This window comes from Uranotaenia lowii, chromosome 1, assembly GCF_029784155.1.
Source record: "Uranotaenia lowii strain MFRU-FL chromosome 1, ASM2978415v1, whole genome shotgun sequence".
Lineage (NCBI taxonomy): Eukaryota > Metazoa > Arthropoda > Insecta > Diptera > Culicidae > Uranotaenia > Uranotaenia lowii.
Window position 1 is genome coordinate 153,250,940 of NC_073691.1, and position 18,408 is coordinate 153,269,347.

The following is an 18,408-nucleotide window of genomic DNA, read 5'->3' on the forward strand; positions in this document are numbered from 1 at the left end:
GTCAAAAGCTTTTTCAATATCTAGAAGAGCAACACCAGGTGAATAACCTTCAAATTTGCTAGCGTTAATCATATTAGTTACACTCAAAAGGTGATGTGTAGTAGAATGTCCATGACGAAGCTTTGATATTTTTAAATTTTTTGAAAATCAAATTAGGTTCATCAATATTACAATTTACAAACATTACAATTTTCGTTTTGTTTGTTACATTGTTTCATTTCGTTGTATTTGTGTTCGTTCTACGTCCGAAGACTTACAAAATTTCCTTAACCTAGATTTTGGGGCGGTGGGATTTGATTTCTGGACCTCTAGCTTATAAGCCAAACACGTTCCCCATTAGGCTAAACGACCACCTCGAGAAGCAGCTCAAAGGTTAGATTTAGCAATTAGCACTAGCTCCGGTTATAATGTTTAACACGTTCAGAGCGCTTTAAAATGCCACTCTTAACATCTTTCTATTAGGGTAACCTGAATTTTCGAATCATCTTGGGCTCTTCACGTTTTCCCAGGGACACAAATCATAATCAAAGCCACCCACGCCTCTATTGGACAGTTTTGAATAGCAGCATGCAGCAGAAGTGATGAAAAATCGGGGTGCACCTCAAGACTATCGATTACGTCCTTAGTGACACGTTCCGGTTGCCACAACACATTCGCCGAAAAACAGCCCGGCGAAAGGACGACGACAAGGACGTGAGTGTTCAACCCCTGGGGTGCATTTTCTGTTTCTCGTCCGAAAGTCAAAGACTACCGGGCCAGGAGGTTCAACACATTAGAGAATCAGTGTCAGGCGCAAGTTGCAACCGAGAAGAAGTTTATATTTTCTTCGGTCCATTTCGAGCCGGCTGAAGGGCCCCGGGAAAGACCCAAGAGGGAGTCTTTGTGGACCGATACTGGCGCTCGCCTTTCAAAGGTGCTCCCAGGCCCAGGACTGTTTGTGTAAGAGAGCGGAAGAAGAGTGACCATCGTCTTGGAATTTTTTGCTTACTGGTGCCAAGCGCTACTTCCGGTTCCCGGTACTGACTGGATCAAACGGAAAGAAATTCTACTGCATCGGTGTGTAAGGAAAATCCCCTCCGAACAAAGAACACAGCCCGTCGGACAGAATGGTGCTTCTGTCGGATATCTACTGCCCGGAGCAGATTGTGATTCCGGAAAACTTTAACAACGTGCTCAAAGTTTATGCCAAAGGTAAGTCGGGACGGGATTTCCGGGGCCGCTCGATCCGTCGTGGTGGAAAGTGTTGGCAGCTTTTCATGGGAGCGTCGTGGCCTAGACTCATTTTCATAATTGATTTGCAGCATCATAAATCCGTTCTTGGGGGAGGATTTGATAGATGTTTGTTTATGCTCAGTATCAAACCGGGCCAATGATTTACTGATGTTCTTCTGAGACTGAGTATTTAAAAATTAATGTACACTGAGGTTTATTTTACACGGTTTTTTTTACACGGTATTTTTTACGCAGATTTTTTTACGCGGATTTTCGAATTAACGCGGTTTTTTTTACGCGGATTTTTGAATTAACGCGGTTTCTGAGAGAAAATATTCTAAGACTTTTTCAAAGGAAAACTCTTAGAATCTTTTTGTAGTTGTGAAAATCTTAGCTCTAAGAATAAGAACGTGATACATAAGATCTGAGACTTGAGACCTGAGACCTGAGGCGTGAGACATGAGACCTGAGACTTGAGACTCGAGATCTGAGAAACGAGACATGAGACATGAGACATAAGACCTGAAACCTGAGACTTGAGACCTGAGACATGAGACGTGAGACACGAGACATGCGACATGAGACATGAGACATGAGACATGAGACCTGAGACCTGAGACCTGAGACCTGAGACATGAGACCTGAGACCTGGATATGAGACCTGAGACCTGAGATATGAGACATGAGATATGAGACATGAGATATGACACATGAGACATGAGACAATGAGACATGAGACCATGAGACATGAGACCATGAGACATGAGACCATGAGACATGAGACATGAGACCATGAGACATGAGACATGAGACATGCGACATGGGACATGAGACCATGAGACATGAGACATGAGACATCAGACATGAGACATGAGACATGAGACATGAGACATGAGACCTGAGACCTGAGACATGAGACATGAGACATGAGACATGAGACATGAGACATGAGACATGAGACATGAGACATGAGACATGAGACATGAGACATGAGACATGAGACATGAGACCTGAGACCTGAGACATGAGACATGAGACATGAGACATGAGACATGAGACATGAGACATGAGACCTGAGACATGAGGCATGAGGCATGAGGCATGAGATCTGAGACATGAGATCTGAGACATGAGACATGAGACCTGAGACATGAGACATGAGACATGAGACATGAGACATGAGACATGAGACATGAGACATGAGACATGAGACATGAGACATGAGACATGAGACATGAGACATGAGACATGAGACATGAGACATGAGACATGAGACATGAGACATGAGACATGAGACATGAGACATGAGACATGAGACATGAGACATGAGACATGTGACATGAGACATGAGACATGAGACATGAGACATGAGACATGAGACATGAGACATGAGACATGAGACATGAGACATGAGACATGAGACATGAGACATGAGACATGAGACATGAGACATGAGACATGAGACATGAGACATGAGACATGAGACATGAGACATGAGACATGAGACATGAGACATGAGACATGAGACATGAGACATGAGACATGAGACATTCACTATATTCTACTATCCTATTAATCTAATTGATTTTGTTTTTTATCTTAAAAATAAACTATCACTGTACGCAAATTTTTAAATATCATGGTTCTTTCCGGTTTTTTTTAAGTAACGTGCTTTTTGCGCGGATTTTTAAATTAGAATGGAATTTCTACGTCGATTTTCGAACAACGGGGGTTTTTTTTAACGCGGATTTTCGAATTAACGAGGATTAACTTATGGAGCTCCAGTGATTATTCCTTTTTTTTTGAGTTTTTACTTTTATATTCATAAACTATTCAATAAAATTGTATTAATTTGTCAAGCTTTTCTACGTATTTTATGCATTACAAGCTAATCCGTAAAACTTCGTTTTACCTTTTACTTAATAAATCGATATAAAATGTTTACCTTCAACTACTTGTCTTTAACTTCTTTAATTTTCATGAAATTGTTCGACAAAATTGACAAAATTGACAAAATTGACAAAATTGACAAAATTGACAAAATTGACAAAATTTACAAAATTGACAAAATTGACAAAATTGACAAAATTGACAAAATTGACAAAATTGACAAAATTGACAAAATTGACAAAATTGACAAAATTGACAAAATTGACAAAATTGACAAAATTGACAAAATTGACAAAATTGACAAAATTGACAAAATTGACAAAATTGACAAAATTGACAAAATTGACAAAATTGACAAAATTGACAAAATTGACAAAATTGACAAAATTGACAAAATTGACAAAATTGACAAAATTGACAAAATTGACAAAATTGACAAATTTGACAAAATTGACAAAATTGACAAAATTGACAAAATTGACAAAATTGACAAAATTGACAAAATTGACAAAATTGACAAAATTGACAAAATTGACAAAATTGACAAAATTGACAAAATTGACAAAATTGACAAAATTGACAAAATTGACAAAATTGACAAAATTGACAAAATTGACAAAATTGACAAAATTGACAAAATTGACAAAATTGACAAAATTGACAAAATTGACAAAATTGACAAAATTGACAAAATTGACAAAATTTACAAAATTGACAAAATTGACAAAAGAGGCAAAATTGAAAAAAATGACAAAATCGAAAAATTTACAAAATTGACAAATATTGACACTTCGAAATTTTTAGTAGCTATAGTTAATTCTACCGTTTTTTTTTTATAGATTCGTTTCCTTCACTAAGAGAGGTTAAACTATTTTAAACTCATGGTCAGGCATCCTTTTTTTTAAATTTTATTCTTATTTGTTTACCTTTTCCATTTTAACGTTACCATATGCTGTGACTTCATAAAGAGTTAATTGAGTGAGGTTATAAAGTCACAGAAACGGGATCATATAAGATATTCCAGAATCCAGTAATTAAAACATCTCCAATTGGTTGCAAATTATGTTATTCATATGGAAACAATGATTATTTAAAAATACTTTTATCCTTTAAGCAATTTGGAATTTTCATTTCTTGAATTCATTTTAAGTTAACTTTGTTCGAAATGTTTATTTTCATAATTAAGATTTTATAAACTTTTATTTTTTTTATTATTTTGTGTCATATGTGTCCAAATATTATTTACAGGCTACTTTCCACTGTCAGGTGCATTAAATCGGGAGTTTTCTTTTGATAAAAACCGATTTTGGTGCCTACAGAATATTCTAAAAATAATCTGTTGGGACATTTCGGAGGAGTAGTGCGACTAACATATGCGCTGCTCGAAAACAATTTTTTGCCGACTAAAATTTCTTTCAAATCGCTCCCTAATCGAAACTGTCCGGCACACCTGTAAAAATCCTGGAAACTATACGTTCCCGAACGGATTTTGGCGGCTATCTTGCAAACTTTTTCCTTGCGCCGGATATGGCACCGACGACATACCAACAAACTTCGCTGCTTTCGCTACTGCCTCACCGATGTGCTCGCGGGGAATCTTTTCACTAGATTTTTTTTTCTTTCTTCCTTTTTTTCCTACATATTTCACTTCCCTTCGGCGAATCTGCCCCCGGGTAGCTGTCATCCGAACGCAGCCCTATGATTTATTGCGCTGGTCAGCCGCGTACTTCCGGTGTCTGTCGCTGTCCAAACTTCCGCCGGTGAAGCCCCGCTACGAGCCGGAAGTCCGCCGGGGTCAGCTGTCTGCCGGAGCGCTGCGGGTGCTAATCGATCAGGTAATTATTGTTTCGAGAGGGGTTTTGTGGGGGGATGGTTGTGGGTGGAGGATTTGCTTTTTTCCAAGTGTTTTTTTTTCTTGCACTTTTCCTTAAGGGGGATGAGCCATTGTAGTTTGATGCTAGATAGGATGCCAGGAAGAATTGGTTGATTTTTTTCCGGTGCGAGGCAAGCTGGAAACAACATGGGGGCGCTTTTTCGGGTGAAGTTTTCTCCTTTTGGCTCTTGGCTGATTGGTCGCTCCCTCGGTGGTGGTTTGATCAAAATTTATGGGCTATTAAATCGAAGACGGGCCGGGATGTTCGAAACGAAGAGTTTGCAGATTTCCGATTACTTTGGAGGGAAATGAACGCTCACGTCCAGTGTCTGCTAATTCTTGTGCGGTTCAGCTTAATCCCACTAATTGATTTATGGCATTGATTCCGTGTTGTTTCCGGGAACTTCGATCTTCGTTACTAATAGCGATATGTAATTTGCCAACTAAATGGTCATGACAGGGCGATCCCATGTTTCGGAAAACTTTTACTGTTTCCAACTCATACATCAATGAAATTCATTCTCTCCGGACAATTTCTGAAATATCTCGAATTTGCAATCCATTACAAACGAAAACGAGAAATCCATTTCCCTCGCACCGGGAAAAACTATGTCAACAAAAAAAAAGACCCATGCAAGGCGGACTTGAAACTTCCGAAGGTTCGGGGTCCGGCTTTCCTCATGATGTTTTCATTCTCAACTTTCCTTCTACCGTTTCCTTTTAATTCTCATTACAGCTCGGCAAAGGATACTTCATTCAGCGGCCGGTCCTGCAGGACAAGTGGCAAGGGCTGTGCCTCCCGGAAGTAAGTATCTCCTTAACGATTTCTCATTTCCGTTTTGTTTCGACGACAGAAACAAGCGAAAGGCGAAAGGTTTTCAAGACGTTTTTTTGGTCCATCGGGGAGCCATTGATAAAAATTTAAGGGTAGATTTTTTTAAAAGAAAATGTTAAGAACACATTGAAAAGTGTATTTTATTTTAAGTAGATAATTGAAAACACAGTTACCAATTCAACAAAAGAAATTAATTGTTTACAGCATTATGAGAACAATCAGGTTATTTAGCATTTTTTTGCATTAAATCTGAAACTTTATAATAAATTTTCGTTTTGAGTATTTTCGTAAAATGATCGCTTCGGAAAGAATCATTCGGCTGATTTCTATTTTCTTTTACTTGTTTTTTTTTACTTGACTTGCGTTTTTCACTTGTGCTTTCGAAAAAATAATTAAATTAAATAATTAAATAAAACTACAATTGCTAAGGTAGAATACGATTCGGCAGAAGAGGGTACAATAATCGGTAGAATTAATTATACATATTAAAAGTTTTGAAATGTCAATGTTTTTAAACTTTGTCATTTCCTGCCAATTTTGTCAATTTTTTTAAATTGAGTATATTTTGTCAGTTTTGCCAATTTGATAAATTTTGTCAATTTTGTCAATTTTGGCAACTTTGTCAATTTTTACAATTTTGTCAATTTTTACAATTTTGTCAATTTTTACAATTTTGTCAATTTTGTCAATTTTGTCAATTTTGTCAATTTTGTCAATTTTGTCATTTTTGTCAATTTTGTCAATTTTGTCAATTTTTTCAATTTTGTCAATTTTGTCAATTTTGTCAATTTTGTCAATTTTGTCAATTTTGTCAATTTTGTCAATTTTGTCAATTTTGTCAATTTTGTCAATTTTGTCAATTTTGTCAATTTTGTCAATTTTGTCGATTTTGTCAATTTTGTCAATTTTGTCAATTTTGTCAATTTTGTCAATTTTGTCAATTTTGTCAATTTTGTCAATTTTGTCAATTTTGTCAATTTTGTCAATTTTGTCAATTTTGTCAATTTTGTCAATTTTGTCAATTTTGTCAATTTTGTCAATTTTGTCAATTTTGTCAATTTTGTCAATTTTGTCAATTTTGTCAATTTTGTCAATTTTGTCAATTTTGTCAATTTTGTCAATTTTGTCAATTTTGTCAATTTTGTCAATTTTGTCAATTTTGTCAATTTTGTCAATTTTGTCAATTTTGTCAATTTTGTCAATTTTGTCAATTTTGTCAATTTTGTCAATTTTGTCAATTTTGTCAATTTTGTCAATTTTGTCAATTTTGTCAATTTTGTCAATTTTGTCAATTTTGTCAATTTTGTCAATTTTGTCAATTTTGTCAATTTTGTCAATTTTGTCAATTTTGTCAATTTTGTCAATTTTGTCAATTTTGTCAATTTTGTCAATTTTGTCAATTTTGTCAATTTTGTCAATTTTGTCAATTTTGTCAATTTTGTCAATTTTGTCAATTTTGTCAATTTTGTCAATTTTGTCAATTTTGTCAATTTTGTCAATTTTGTCAATTTTGTCAATTTTGTCAATTTTGTCAATTTTGTCAATTTTGTCAATTTTGTCAATTTTGTCAATTTTGTCAATTTTGTCAATTTTGTCAATTTTGTCAATTTTGTCAATTTTGTCAATTTTGTCAATTTGTCAATTTTGTCAATTTTGTCAATTTTGTCAATTTTGTCAATTTTGTCAATTTTGTCAATTTTGTCAATTTTGTCAATTTTGTCAATTTTGTCAATTTTGTCAATTTTGTCAATTTTGTCAATTTTGTCAATTTTGTCAATTTTGTCAATTTTGTCAATTTTGTCAATTTTGTCAATTTTGTCAATTTGTCAATTTTGTCAATTTTGTCAATTTGTCAATTTGTCAATTTTGTCAATTTTGTCAATTTTGTCAATTTTGTCAATTTTGTCAATTTTGTCAATTTTGTCAATTTTGTCAATTTTGTCAATTTTGTCAATTTTGTCAATTTTGTCAATTTTGTCAATTTTGTCAATTTTGTCAATTTGTCATTTTTGTCAATTTTGTCAATTTTGTCAATTTGTCAATTTGTTAATTTGTCAATTTTGTCAACTTTGTCAATTTTGTCAATTTTGTCAATTTTGTCAATTTTGTCAATTTTGTCAATTTTGTCAATTTTGTCAATTTTGTCAATTTTGTCAATTTTGTCAATTTTGTCAATTTTGTCAATTTTGTCAATTTTATCAATTTTGTCAATTTTGTCAATTTTGTCAATTTTGTCAATTTTGTCAATTTTGTCAATTTTGTCAATTTTGTCAATTTTGTCAATTTTGTCAATTTTGTCAATTTTGTCAATTTTGTCAATTTTGTCAATTTTGTCAATTTTGTCAATTTTGTCGATTTTGTCAATTTGTCAATTTTGTCAATTTTGTCAATTTTGTCAATTTTGTCAATTTTGTCAATTTTGTCAATTTTGTCAATTTTGTCAATTTTGTCAATTTTGTCAATTTTGTCAATTTTGTCAATTTTGTCAATTTTGTCAATTTTGTCAATTTTGTCAATTTTGTCAATTTTGTCAATTTTGTCAATTTTGTCAATTTTGTCAATTTTGTCAATTTTGTCAATTTTGTCAATTTTGTCAATTTTGTCAATTTTGTCAATTTTGTCAATTTTGTCAATTTTGTCAATTTTATCAATTTTGTCAATTTTGTCAATTTTGTCAATTTTGTCAATTTTGTCAATTTTGTCAATTTTAGCTTAGCTTAGCTTAGCTTAGCTTGATTGACTACTCACATCCACCTTGAATCATTGAACTCGAAATGCACTTTAAGATGTTTTGATAAAGAATTTAAAATTATTTTAATATACTCGGTGATTGATTCCTAAATTTGGTTTAAATACAAGTCAATACATTTCGGATTTCAAGATCGCAGGCGTGGCTCAGTAGAACGAGTTCCACATCGCCAATGGTTGCTACTCCGTGATTGACCGAGGCCATCAATTTTGTTCAGAGGTCAAATGAACGGAACCTGGAATTGGCTACACATTCACAATGCACAAAACTGATGCTCTCTCTTTGAACATCAATAACGGCGCCGGCCACGTCCTAGTAGTCAATAGATAGGTTTGAAAAAATTAGAAAGGGATGAAAGAACAACTTTGTGCAATTTTGTCAATTTTGTCAATTTTGTCAATTTTGTCAATTTTGTCAATTTTGTCAATTTTGTCAATTTTGTCAATTTTGTCAATTTTGTCAATTTTGTCAATTTTGTCAATTTTGTCAATTTTGTCAATTTTGTCAATTTTGTCAATTTTGTCAATTTTGTCAATTTTGTCAATTTTGTCAATTTTGTCAATTTTGTCAATTTTGTCAATTTTGTCAATTTGTCAATTTTGTCAATTTTGTCAATTTTGTCAATTTTGTCAATTTTGTCAATTTTGTCAATTTTGTCAATTTTGTCAATTTTGTCAATTTTGTCAATTTTGTCAATTTTGTCAATTTTGTCAATTTTGTCAATTTTGTCAATTTTGTCAATTTTGTCAATTTTGTCAATTTTGTCAATTTTGTCAATTTTGTCAATTTTGTCAATTTTGTCAATTTTGTCAATTTTGTCAATTTTGTCAATTTCGTCTATTTTGTCAATTTTGTCAATTTTGTCAATTTTGTCAATTTTGTCAATTTTTTCAATTTTGTCAATTTTGTCAATTTTGTCAATTTTGTCAATTTTGTCAATTTTGTCAATTTTGTCAATTTTGTCAATTTTGTCAATTTTGTCAATTTTGTCAATTTTGTCAATTTTGTCAATTTTGTCAATTTTGTCAATTTTGTCAATTTTGTCAATTTTGTCAATTTTGTCAATTTTGTCAATTTTGTCAATTTTGTCAATTTTGTCAATTTTGTCAATTTTGTCAATTTTGTCAATTTTGTCAATTTTGTCAATTTAGTCAATTTTGTCAATGTCGAGATCTGAGATAGCGGTCAAAACTTTCATTGGACTCAAACATGTCTATTCATTGTCAGATAGATGGATTTTTGACAATTTCAAACATCAATGAAACACTTATATACAGAAACGCTGTCAGAAGTTTTGAGTATTTTAAAAATAAAATTGATTTTTCGGACTTTTTTCTTTCTGAACCAGTTTCTGATAACCTGGATATACATACCGACTTTATTTTGAAATGTTGAGTAATAAGAATAAATTACCCGCACAATGAATATAATATCATCAAAATCGGTTAACATTTGCAGCCATTAGATCGAAATCAAACTACAACTCAAATTTTCCCCGGAACGGATATTTTGCGAAAGGCTTTGGGAGGTTAACTTTTACACTTTTTGTCCTGAGCTTTTTAAGTTTCTCTTCGCTCTTTACTCTTGCCATTGTCACTTTTCTCTATACTCCTGCTTTTTTATGTTAACTTTTTACCCTTTCCACAAGTCTTTTTTCCACTTTTACATTTTTAAGTTTTTTTTCAAATTTTATATTTACTCTCTACCCTTTACGTTTTGCTGTTGCTCTTTACTTCTTACTATTCACACATTGGTCTTTGTTCTTCGTTCTTGGATCTTTACTCTGTTCTCTCTACTCACTTCACTCCCTTCTGTGTTCTTTATAACTTTGTCATTCTGCACTTATCACTTTTTTCTGTTACTCTTTTCTCATTACTGTTTACTATTTATTCTTTACTCTTTCCATTTTACTCTTTACCCATTGATTTTTTAATTTAAGTCTTTGTTAGTAAGTACTTTACCGTTTATTCTTTAATCATCAGCTTTTGAACCATTCACTTTCAAATCCAACTGCTTGATTGTTATTTTTAGATTGATGCCTTTCTCTTTAATTTCAACCTTTAACTTTGTTTTGATGTTCATTTTTTACTTTTCACACTTAACTCTTATCTTTTAAACTGTATTTTATTCTCTTCACTTAGATATACGTTTTTTTCACTCATGACTTTTTGACTACTGCACTCTTGCAATAACTGTTGAGTCCCTATTTTTGATTATTGGTTTTTTTTTTCACTCCTTGCTTCTTACTCATTATTCTCTGCTGTTTATGCTATACAATTTCTATTTTCCTCTTTACCTCGTAACTCTTTGTTCATAAAATGTTGCTTTTTATCAATAAGTCTTAACCTTCAGCCAATACTCTTGAATCTTCAGGTTTTTACCATTCACTTTTCACTCTTTACATTTTATTTGTTATTCTTGGATTGTTGCTTGGCTCTTTACTCTCAACCTTCGAATCTGTTTCGATAGTGACGGCATGATTTCTTATTCATAGTACATAACTCTTGATTCTTAAGCCGTGATTTTTTTTCTATATGTTTTACTTGTTGACTGTTGTTGATTTCAATTTTTGACACTCTAACATGAACTGTTGGGTCTTGACTTCGAGTTCTTAAAAATTGAATCTTGAATTATTACTCTGATCTCCTAATTCTAGCCATGACACTTGTCTGACAATTGACGGTAATCTCTCCATTTTGGACTAACTATTTTTTATTCTGAAGTCTTGTTTGAGTTCTGGAGATGAATTTAAATTTACATAGCAAAGCACAAATTTATATTAATATGAACACAACGTCCCAAAATTATAATACAAGAGATCAGTATTTATGGTGCCTAATTTTGAGCCAAATCAGTTAATAAATACTGGTAAACAATCAAACCTATAATAAAAATCTGATTTTCAACTAATTGATTATCCCTAGTTCAAAGCTAAATTCAGATTTTTCCTTTACATATATTTCGGAATAAGAGCTATCAGTATCAACACGTGAAAAGGGCCTTTGTTCATTTACATTTACAAGAAGTTATATATATTTATATACACAGAGTCAAAAAGTTTTAATATTCCACAAATCGGGATTTCATCAAAAATATTTGATTTTACGGTCATTATAGTAAAAAAATAAATTTGAAAACAGTCCTAAAGGGTATCTCCGAAGGTCCTTTTTAAAATTCCTACGCTAAACAGCATCGAATATTTCACATAAAACTTGCAAAAAGCGAAACCATTTGCCTCAAATTATTGTTTTGGCATGGCTCTTGAAATCTCTTCAAATGGAAACAACAAGTCCTTCCTTTGAATATGAATTCCTCAAGCATAGTTAACAACACTATTGAACGGAGAAATTTGCTCTCCTAATGTTTGTGGCCAGCCCTAGTTTAGACCATCAAAAACTTTGTCTTGCCATTCACAGCCGAGCAGCCAAGGAAATTTGGCCCCAATCTTTTTGCTACAGGCTGCTCGTCTGTGACATTTCCGCCCCAAGCTTCCTGCAACAGAAAATTCATCACAACTGAACGATTCCCTCTGTTTCCCCTTTTCGATCGATAGGACCAACTATTGACCATTCTGTCACTGCTCCGGATGCTCGATTGGACCCATTTGCATTGGCTGAAAATTGTTGCCATCTATGTCGGGATGCTCAGTGACGTAAGTGCAACCGAGACAAACTTATTGACCTTCTAAATATCTAGCGCATCCTAACCGATTTGGTTTCCCCCCAAAAACAGAGTTTGTCCCGGACCGCCGAAATGATCTGCGAGCTGCTGACAGAGGAACCGGAAGGAGGATCGGCCCCAATTCCGCTCTGGATGTTCCAGGAATGCTTCCGCACTGTGGCAGCGTTGGACTGTAGCTCGGTTCAAACTTTTTTCGACGGCAGGAAGGTCTTGTGAGTATTAGACCCGGGAAATAGATTTAATTACGATTTCTTGGTATTGCAATCCTCATTTTAATTTCAATAAAAAAAGATCATCAAAGGAAAATTAAATGAATTGCCCTTTTGCCAACTTTCGCCGCTCAACTGTAGTCACAGAGTGCATATTGAGTAGCCCGATGATTGCAACTTTGAAGTCTATCAACAGTTTACTCCGCTTTCAGTTATTTTAGCATTGCAAAAAATATCACCTCATCTTCTCTTTTTATTTTGTATCCTTTCCACCACAGAGCGGAAGGTCAGCTGGAACCCAAACGACCGGTGACAGAAATGCCAAAAGTTTTATCAACAATTTCATTTAAAAATGCCATCATTGACAAGTACAAGAGCATCATGGTAAGAGTGCGGTCGAGGTAATCGAGTTGGAAATTTGTTTCTGGTTTGCAGGAAGCGTTTTTTTTTATCTTGTCGATTTTCGTTCTGTTGGTTTAGTGGATGCTCTTTTTTACAACTGAATAGTTAAAGATGGATGATGAATAAGTTTTGAGCGCTTAGTTGAGTTTTTTTTGCAGCCTAGCTTGGTGATTGGTTAGTTTGTTTACAAAAAGATAGTTGGGAAAAACTTGAAAGATGATTTCCGGGAAACAGAACAAGGTTGAGAACTCAGTCAAAGACAAGAATAAGGATAAAAAAACTGAATAAGACAAAGATAAGGGGGCAAAGACTAGGACAAGGACTAGGACAAGGACTAGGACAAGGACTAGGACAAGGACTAGGACAAAGACTAGGACAAGGACTAGGACAAGGACTAGGACAAGGACTAGGACAAGGACTAGGACAAGGACTAGGACAAGGACTAGGACAAGGACTAGGACATGGACTAGGACAAGGACTAGGACAAGGACTAGGACAAAGACTAGGACAAGGACTAGGACAAGGACTAGGACAAGGACTAGGACAAGGACTAGGACAAGGACTAGGACAAGGACTAGGACAAGGACTAGGACAAGGACTAGGACAAGGACTAGGACAAGGACTAGGACAAGGACTAGGACAAGGACTAGGACAAGGACTAGGACAAGGACTAGGACTAGGACTAGGACAAGGACTAGGACAAGGACTAGGACAAGGACTAAAACAAGGACTAGGACAAGGACTAGGACAAGGACTAGGACAAGGACTAGGACAAGGACTAGGACAAGGACTAGGACAAGGACTAGGACAAGGACTAGGACAAGGACTAGGACAAGGACTAGGACAAGGACTAGGACAAGGACTAGGACAAGGACTAGGACAAGGACTAGGACAAGGACTAGGACAAGGACTAGGACAAGGACTAGGACAAGGACTAGGACAAGGACTAGGACAAGGACAAGGACTAGGACAAGGACTAGGACAAGGACTAGGACAAGGACTAGGACAAGGACTAGGACAAGGACTAGGACAAGGACTAGGACAAGGACTAGGACAAGGACTAGGACAAGGACTAGGACAAGGACTAGGACAAGGACTAGGACAAGGACTAGGACAAGGACTAGGACAAGGATTAGGACAAGGACTAGGACAAGAACTAGGACAAGGACTAGGATAATGACTAGGACTAGAAGTTGGACAAGGACTAGGACTAGAACTAGGACTAGAACTAGGACAAGTACTAGGACAAGGACTAGGACAGGGACTAGGACTAGGACAAGGACTAGGACGAGGACTAGAACAAGGACTAGGACAAGGACTAGGACAAGGACTAGGACAAGGACTAGGACAAGGACTAGGACAAGGACTAGGACAAGGACTAGGACAAGGACTAGGACAAGGACTAGGACAAGGACTAGGACAAGGACTAGGACAAAGACTAGGACTTGGACAAGGACTATGACAATTATTCGCATATAATCCTTCATCTTAGTCTAAAAACCTGGTTAATGGTAACACTTTCGTTTCTTCCTAGGATACCCTACCCACCGAACCTGAAGCTGCAGAGCTCCACTTCACAGAGGATCGCTTTTCCGAGATATCCGAGGTCCCGTCCAGGTTGGATTCCGATTTTCGGTTCGTTGGAGACGAAACCGACCCGTACGAGGTGGTACGTCGGGCGCCAGATTTCGATAGCGTAATCGTGCTGATGCGAAACATCAAGGACGAAAGACTTCAGCGGGAGTTGGAGACGGCCAGCATTCCGAGCATTCGGCTGGAACAGGCCAAGGAACGAGCCCAGCATCTTGACAGTTTGAAGGAAACACTGCCGGAGTACGACTACGAGCAGTTGCTGGAAGCTGAGAGGCTTCAGTTGTTCCGCGACATGGGACCACCTTGGCTGATGCTGTATTTGTTTGCACGGAAGAATCGTCGAGATTCATCCTACAACTATTTGGAAGAAACCTCGTTGGAAGACGAAGATGCTGGGTCAGTTTACTCAAATGAAAGCTTCTTTTTGAAGGGGGCTCACAAACTGGCTAGTCCGGAACCGGAATTGGAACAGGTTGAGGAGGAGGCAGAAGAGGAAGAAGGAGCGGTGGAGGAATCATCGGTTCATTCGGACGACAGTTCTACCAATTCTGCGACCTATGTGACCAAACAGATTATTTGCAAAATTCTCGCCATCGTTGACGATGCAATTGCTGATGGCCATTGTGAACTATCTGTAGGATCGATTTCAAGCTACTTGAAAGAAAAGAGTAGCGAAGAAGCTGGCGTAAGCCCTGAGGATTTTAAAACGTTTCAAGACTTTCTGGTGGAAGCCGACAAGAAGGAGCTGGAGGTATCGGACTTGAACGAGTTGTATCACCACTTCGTGGATGAGGGATTCAAGGCAGCCGGAGTGACCCTGGTGAAGAAACCTAGCCATGAAATAACCTCGATCTTTGAAGCCAGTGGAATCGAAGTGGATCGGAATCTGCTAGGCACTGAAATGTCCGAGCATATGATCCTGGGATTGGTTCCGGCACCGCCGGAAGAGAAGAGCGAGATATCCGTTACGGAAATAATAGAAGAATCTAAAGAGCCCACTCCCAGCATCAGTGAAGAATTAACCGGCTCTGGTTTGGTGCAATCAGAAGCAGCCACTCAAACGGACGCCCTCAACGCCAAGTGTATGGAGCTTATGCTTCGAAAATCTACAATGGTCAAAGACCCGGAGCCAGCGATTGAATTCAATTGCATGATACCTCCGATTGCTGGCATTGGCCCGGAGCTACCGAGGGACCTGATCGAAGCTTTTTTGGCATATTTGAACAAACGAGCCTTGCATCAGAATGGAATGGTGTATCCGAGGAATTTTAAAGAACCAGGTTGCCCGAAACTCGATTGAAGTACTCTTTTATTTTTAGTAAATTTTTATTTGTTCTTTTTGAAAAAAAAAAATTATTGTACTCATGAAAGAAACCTTCCCTTTATAAATTTAGTTTCGTTGAATTGTGCCAATTGACATTCAAATCCACATCAACCGTTAAATTACTTCGAAACTGTACGTACGACAAAAAAAAAACAGGATTAAACTTTTCCCTGGAGTGCTGACAGTTCGAGCTGGAACGAAATGGAAACTGTTTCGAACAGCACAGCTAGAACCCGTCAGCTCAACTGTTAACATTTGGAATTACAATTAAAACAAAGCCACTTATCCCAGCCATTAATCCTTGCTGCTCTGATGCTACGACGGTTCCCTCTTGATATCCTAAGTTGTATTTACCATACGCTCTCTGCATAGTTAAATTCGAAAGCTGCTTCCATTGAATCGCGTTGCTCCCACATCAGTGCCAGAAATCGGAGCAGCAGCAGCAGCAGTGAGAAATGGAAAATTGCGAACAAGATTCAACTTGTCAGCATCATTATTCCGTCATTTAGTTATGAAGGATGTACTTTTTGAATCCAAGCTGGCTTGAGCATGGTGTTTTTTCCGGATTCCCGTTCACTACTTTCCCACCACTTCATTCATCTTTGCAGATGGTGGCGATGGAAGAGCTTTCCCGGTGTGTCATATTTAATTTATCAAACAGAGTACAATTTATCATCGGCTGCTGGGACCTTATGAGTAAAAAGTGTGAGAAAATGCACCTAAGTGATTTTGAACTTCCTCGTGTTTGGTATTAAATTTGTTCCACACTTTTTATGATTTTTTTTTATATAAGGCCAATTTAACGTGATTTTCTAACGTGAAAGCCCACTACAAAATGTATATGAGCGTAAACTAAATTTTCAAAGTAATGAAATGATAAATAAATCACACTAGTTTTCGAAAATTTGCATCTTCTTTTTACACTCCCAAAACGCACAAGCAGCGATAAACATTGAAGATGGAAAATTCAAAAGTGAGAACATGATCTAGTTGAAAACTCAAGAGGCATTTTTAACCAAATTTTAACAATAATAAAAACCATTGAAAAACTAGAGTAAAGTAGTAGGTAGTAAATATTTTAAGAGAGTCGCATCGGGAATTTGAATACGTATTTCAAATTTCTTTGAATATTAAAAAAAAAGATCAACAAACTTGAATTTTACATTTCAAGTGATTCAACAACTCAAGTTTGTGAAATAGTTTTCGCATTTCATTTATGCGGTTGAGCTGAGTTTTGGTGCGGTGTCGTTTGATTGCTAACGTTATAGTCAACTTTAAACGCATAAGCCGCGTGATAATTAATGGAAAAAAAATCAAGGTGGCTTCAAACGATTATGTACGATACACGTAGCTTAAAAGAGTAATTAAAGCTGGCAGAAAAGCTGTTTTTCATTTGTTTTTATTGTTTATTGTTTTTCAGTTAGTTTCTACCGGCCTTTCGGTAATAAAAACAGGCATTTTAGTAAGCACTGCCTGGTTGTTCGGTAATACAACAAGCTGTCACGTAGAAAACTGTCAAAATTTTGACAGATGATCTAAGCTTTCACTTTTCAGCTATAAAAAATACCGAACAGATTAACGAACTCACGAACTTCCGTATAAATAATCTTCGTTAATTGTGTAAAAGAATCTAACGACGTATATAGTTCTGAATGTACACATTAGGATTTTCATTTGATTTCCAGCAAAAAAAAATGCTGGAAACGTTCAGCAATTCAAATTTTTGCTGTAAACCAGCAGTCAGTTTTCTAATTGCTGGATTTTTTATTTTTTGTGAAAAATCACAATCGGTTTTCAAATTGCTGAACTTTCCAGCAATTGATCTAGTTAGCTGGAAAATCAGCAATTGCGTTGTCAAACTGGAGTCTGTTAGTTTTCGCACGCTGAAGCAAGGTGAGATTTTGTTTTACAAATTTTGGTTCGATTAATATAATTATTTTCATTTTCCTCTATATTCTAGCAACCAGGCATCACGTCAAGGGTGAGTTTTTATTGGACAAGTAGATATTGACCAACACTTTGGCACAAAACTGCCACTCCAGAGCCGGTGTTGGGATGTTTAAAAAAATCGTGTTTCTGGAGATAAATAAATCTCTTATTGAAAAATGGGAGAAAGAAATTGTTTTTATTACTTAATATATGCACAGCCAGTATTCAAAATTTTGCAAAAATCAATTATTTACTGGAAAATCGTTTCCAATTCATCAAGTTTAACTAGGATTCGCGGTTCCGGAAGATCGGAAAGGATGGCAAGCGGAATGATGATGGACCATCTGCAAGATCAACTGCTGGCCGTTCGGCAGGAGGTTCATGGAGAATTGGGAACCAAGGAACTCTGAGTTTCAAATTTTCAAGGATGCTAGCTAATTATTCAGTTCTTCTCTTTTTTTTTTTTTTATTTATTCATTAATGGATTTGCAGTTGAAGACTGTTGCCAACTACCTTAACAGAGAATTTATACAGTGTGTAAGCTTAAGTCTATTTTTAACAATGGGATGATGAGAGTGTATTGTTTTTAAAGTCTGCTTCATTTAATATTGGAACAAATTCTTTTGCTCATTGTGGCGCTCCTAGTGGACGGATTTGGAAACTTTTTTCACCCACGTGTCGGGAAATTCATTACCTTTCACCATGTATTAA

At 35.9% G+C, this 18,408-nt stretch overlaps 2 protein-coding genes across 2 annotated transcripts in view; one reads left to right on the forward strand and one right to left on the reverse strand.

Annotated features, from left to right (window-relative positions):
• The window catches only part of LOC129740561 (uncharacterized), a 545,556-nt gene that overhangs the window by 375,149 nt on the left and 151,999 nt on the right, over nt 1-18,408 (reverse strand). The gene's annotated exons all lie outside the window — the stretch shown is intronic.
• LOC129740558 (uncharacterized) lies at nt 559-15,786 on the forward strand. Its single transcript, XM_055732264.1, has 7 exons — nt 559-1,191; nt 4,780-4,937; nt 5,712-5,780; nt 12,113-12,211; nt 12,292-12,452; nt 12,728-12,833; nt 14,386-15,786. The coding sequence occupies exons 1-7, from the start codon at nt 1,107-1,109 to the stop codon at nt 15,742-15,744; spliced, it is 2,037 nt and encodes a 678-aa protein (XP_055588239.1). The 5' UTR covers nt 559-1,106; the 3' UTR covers nt 15,745-15,786.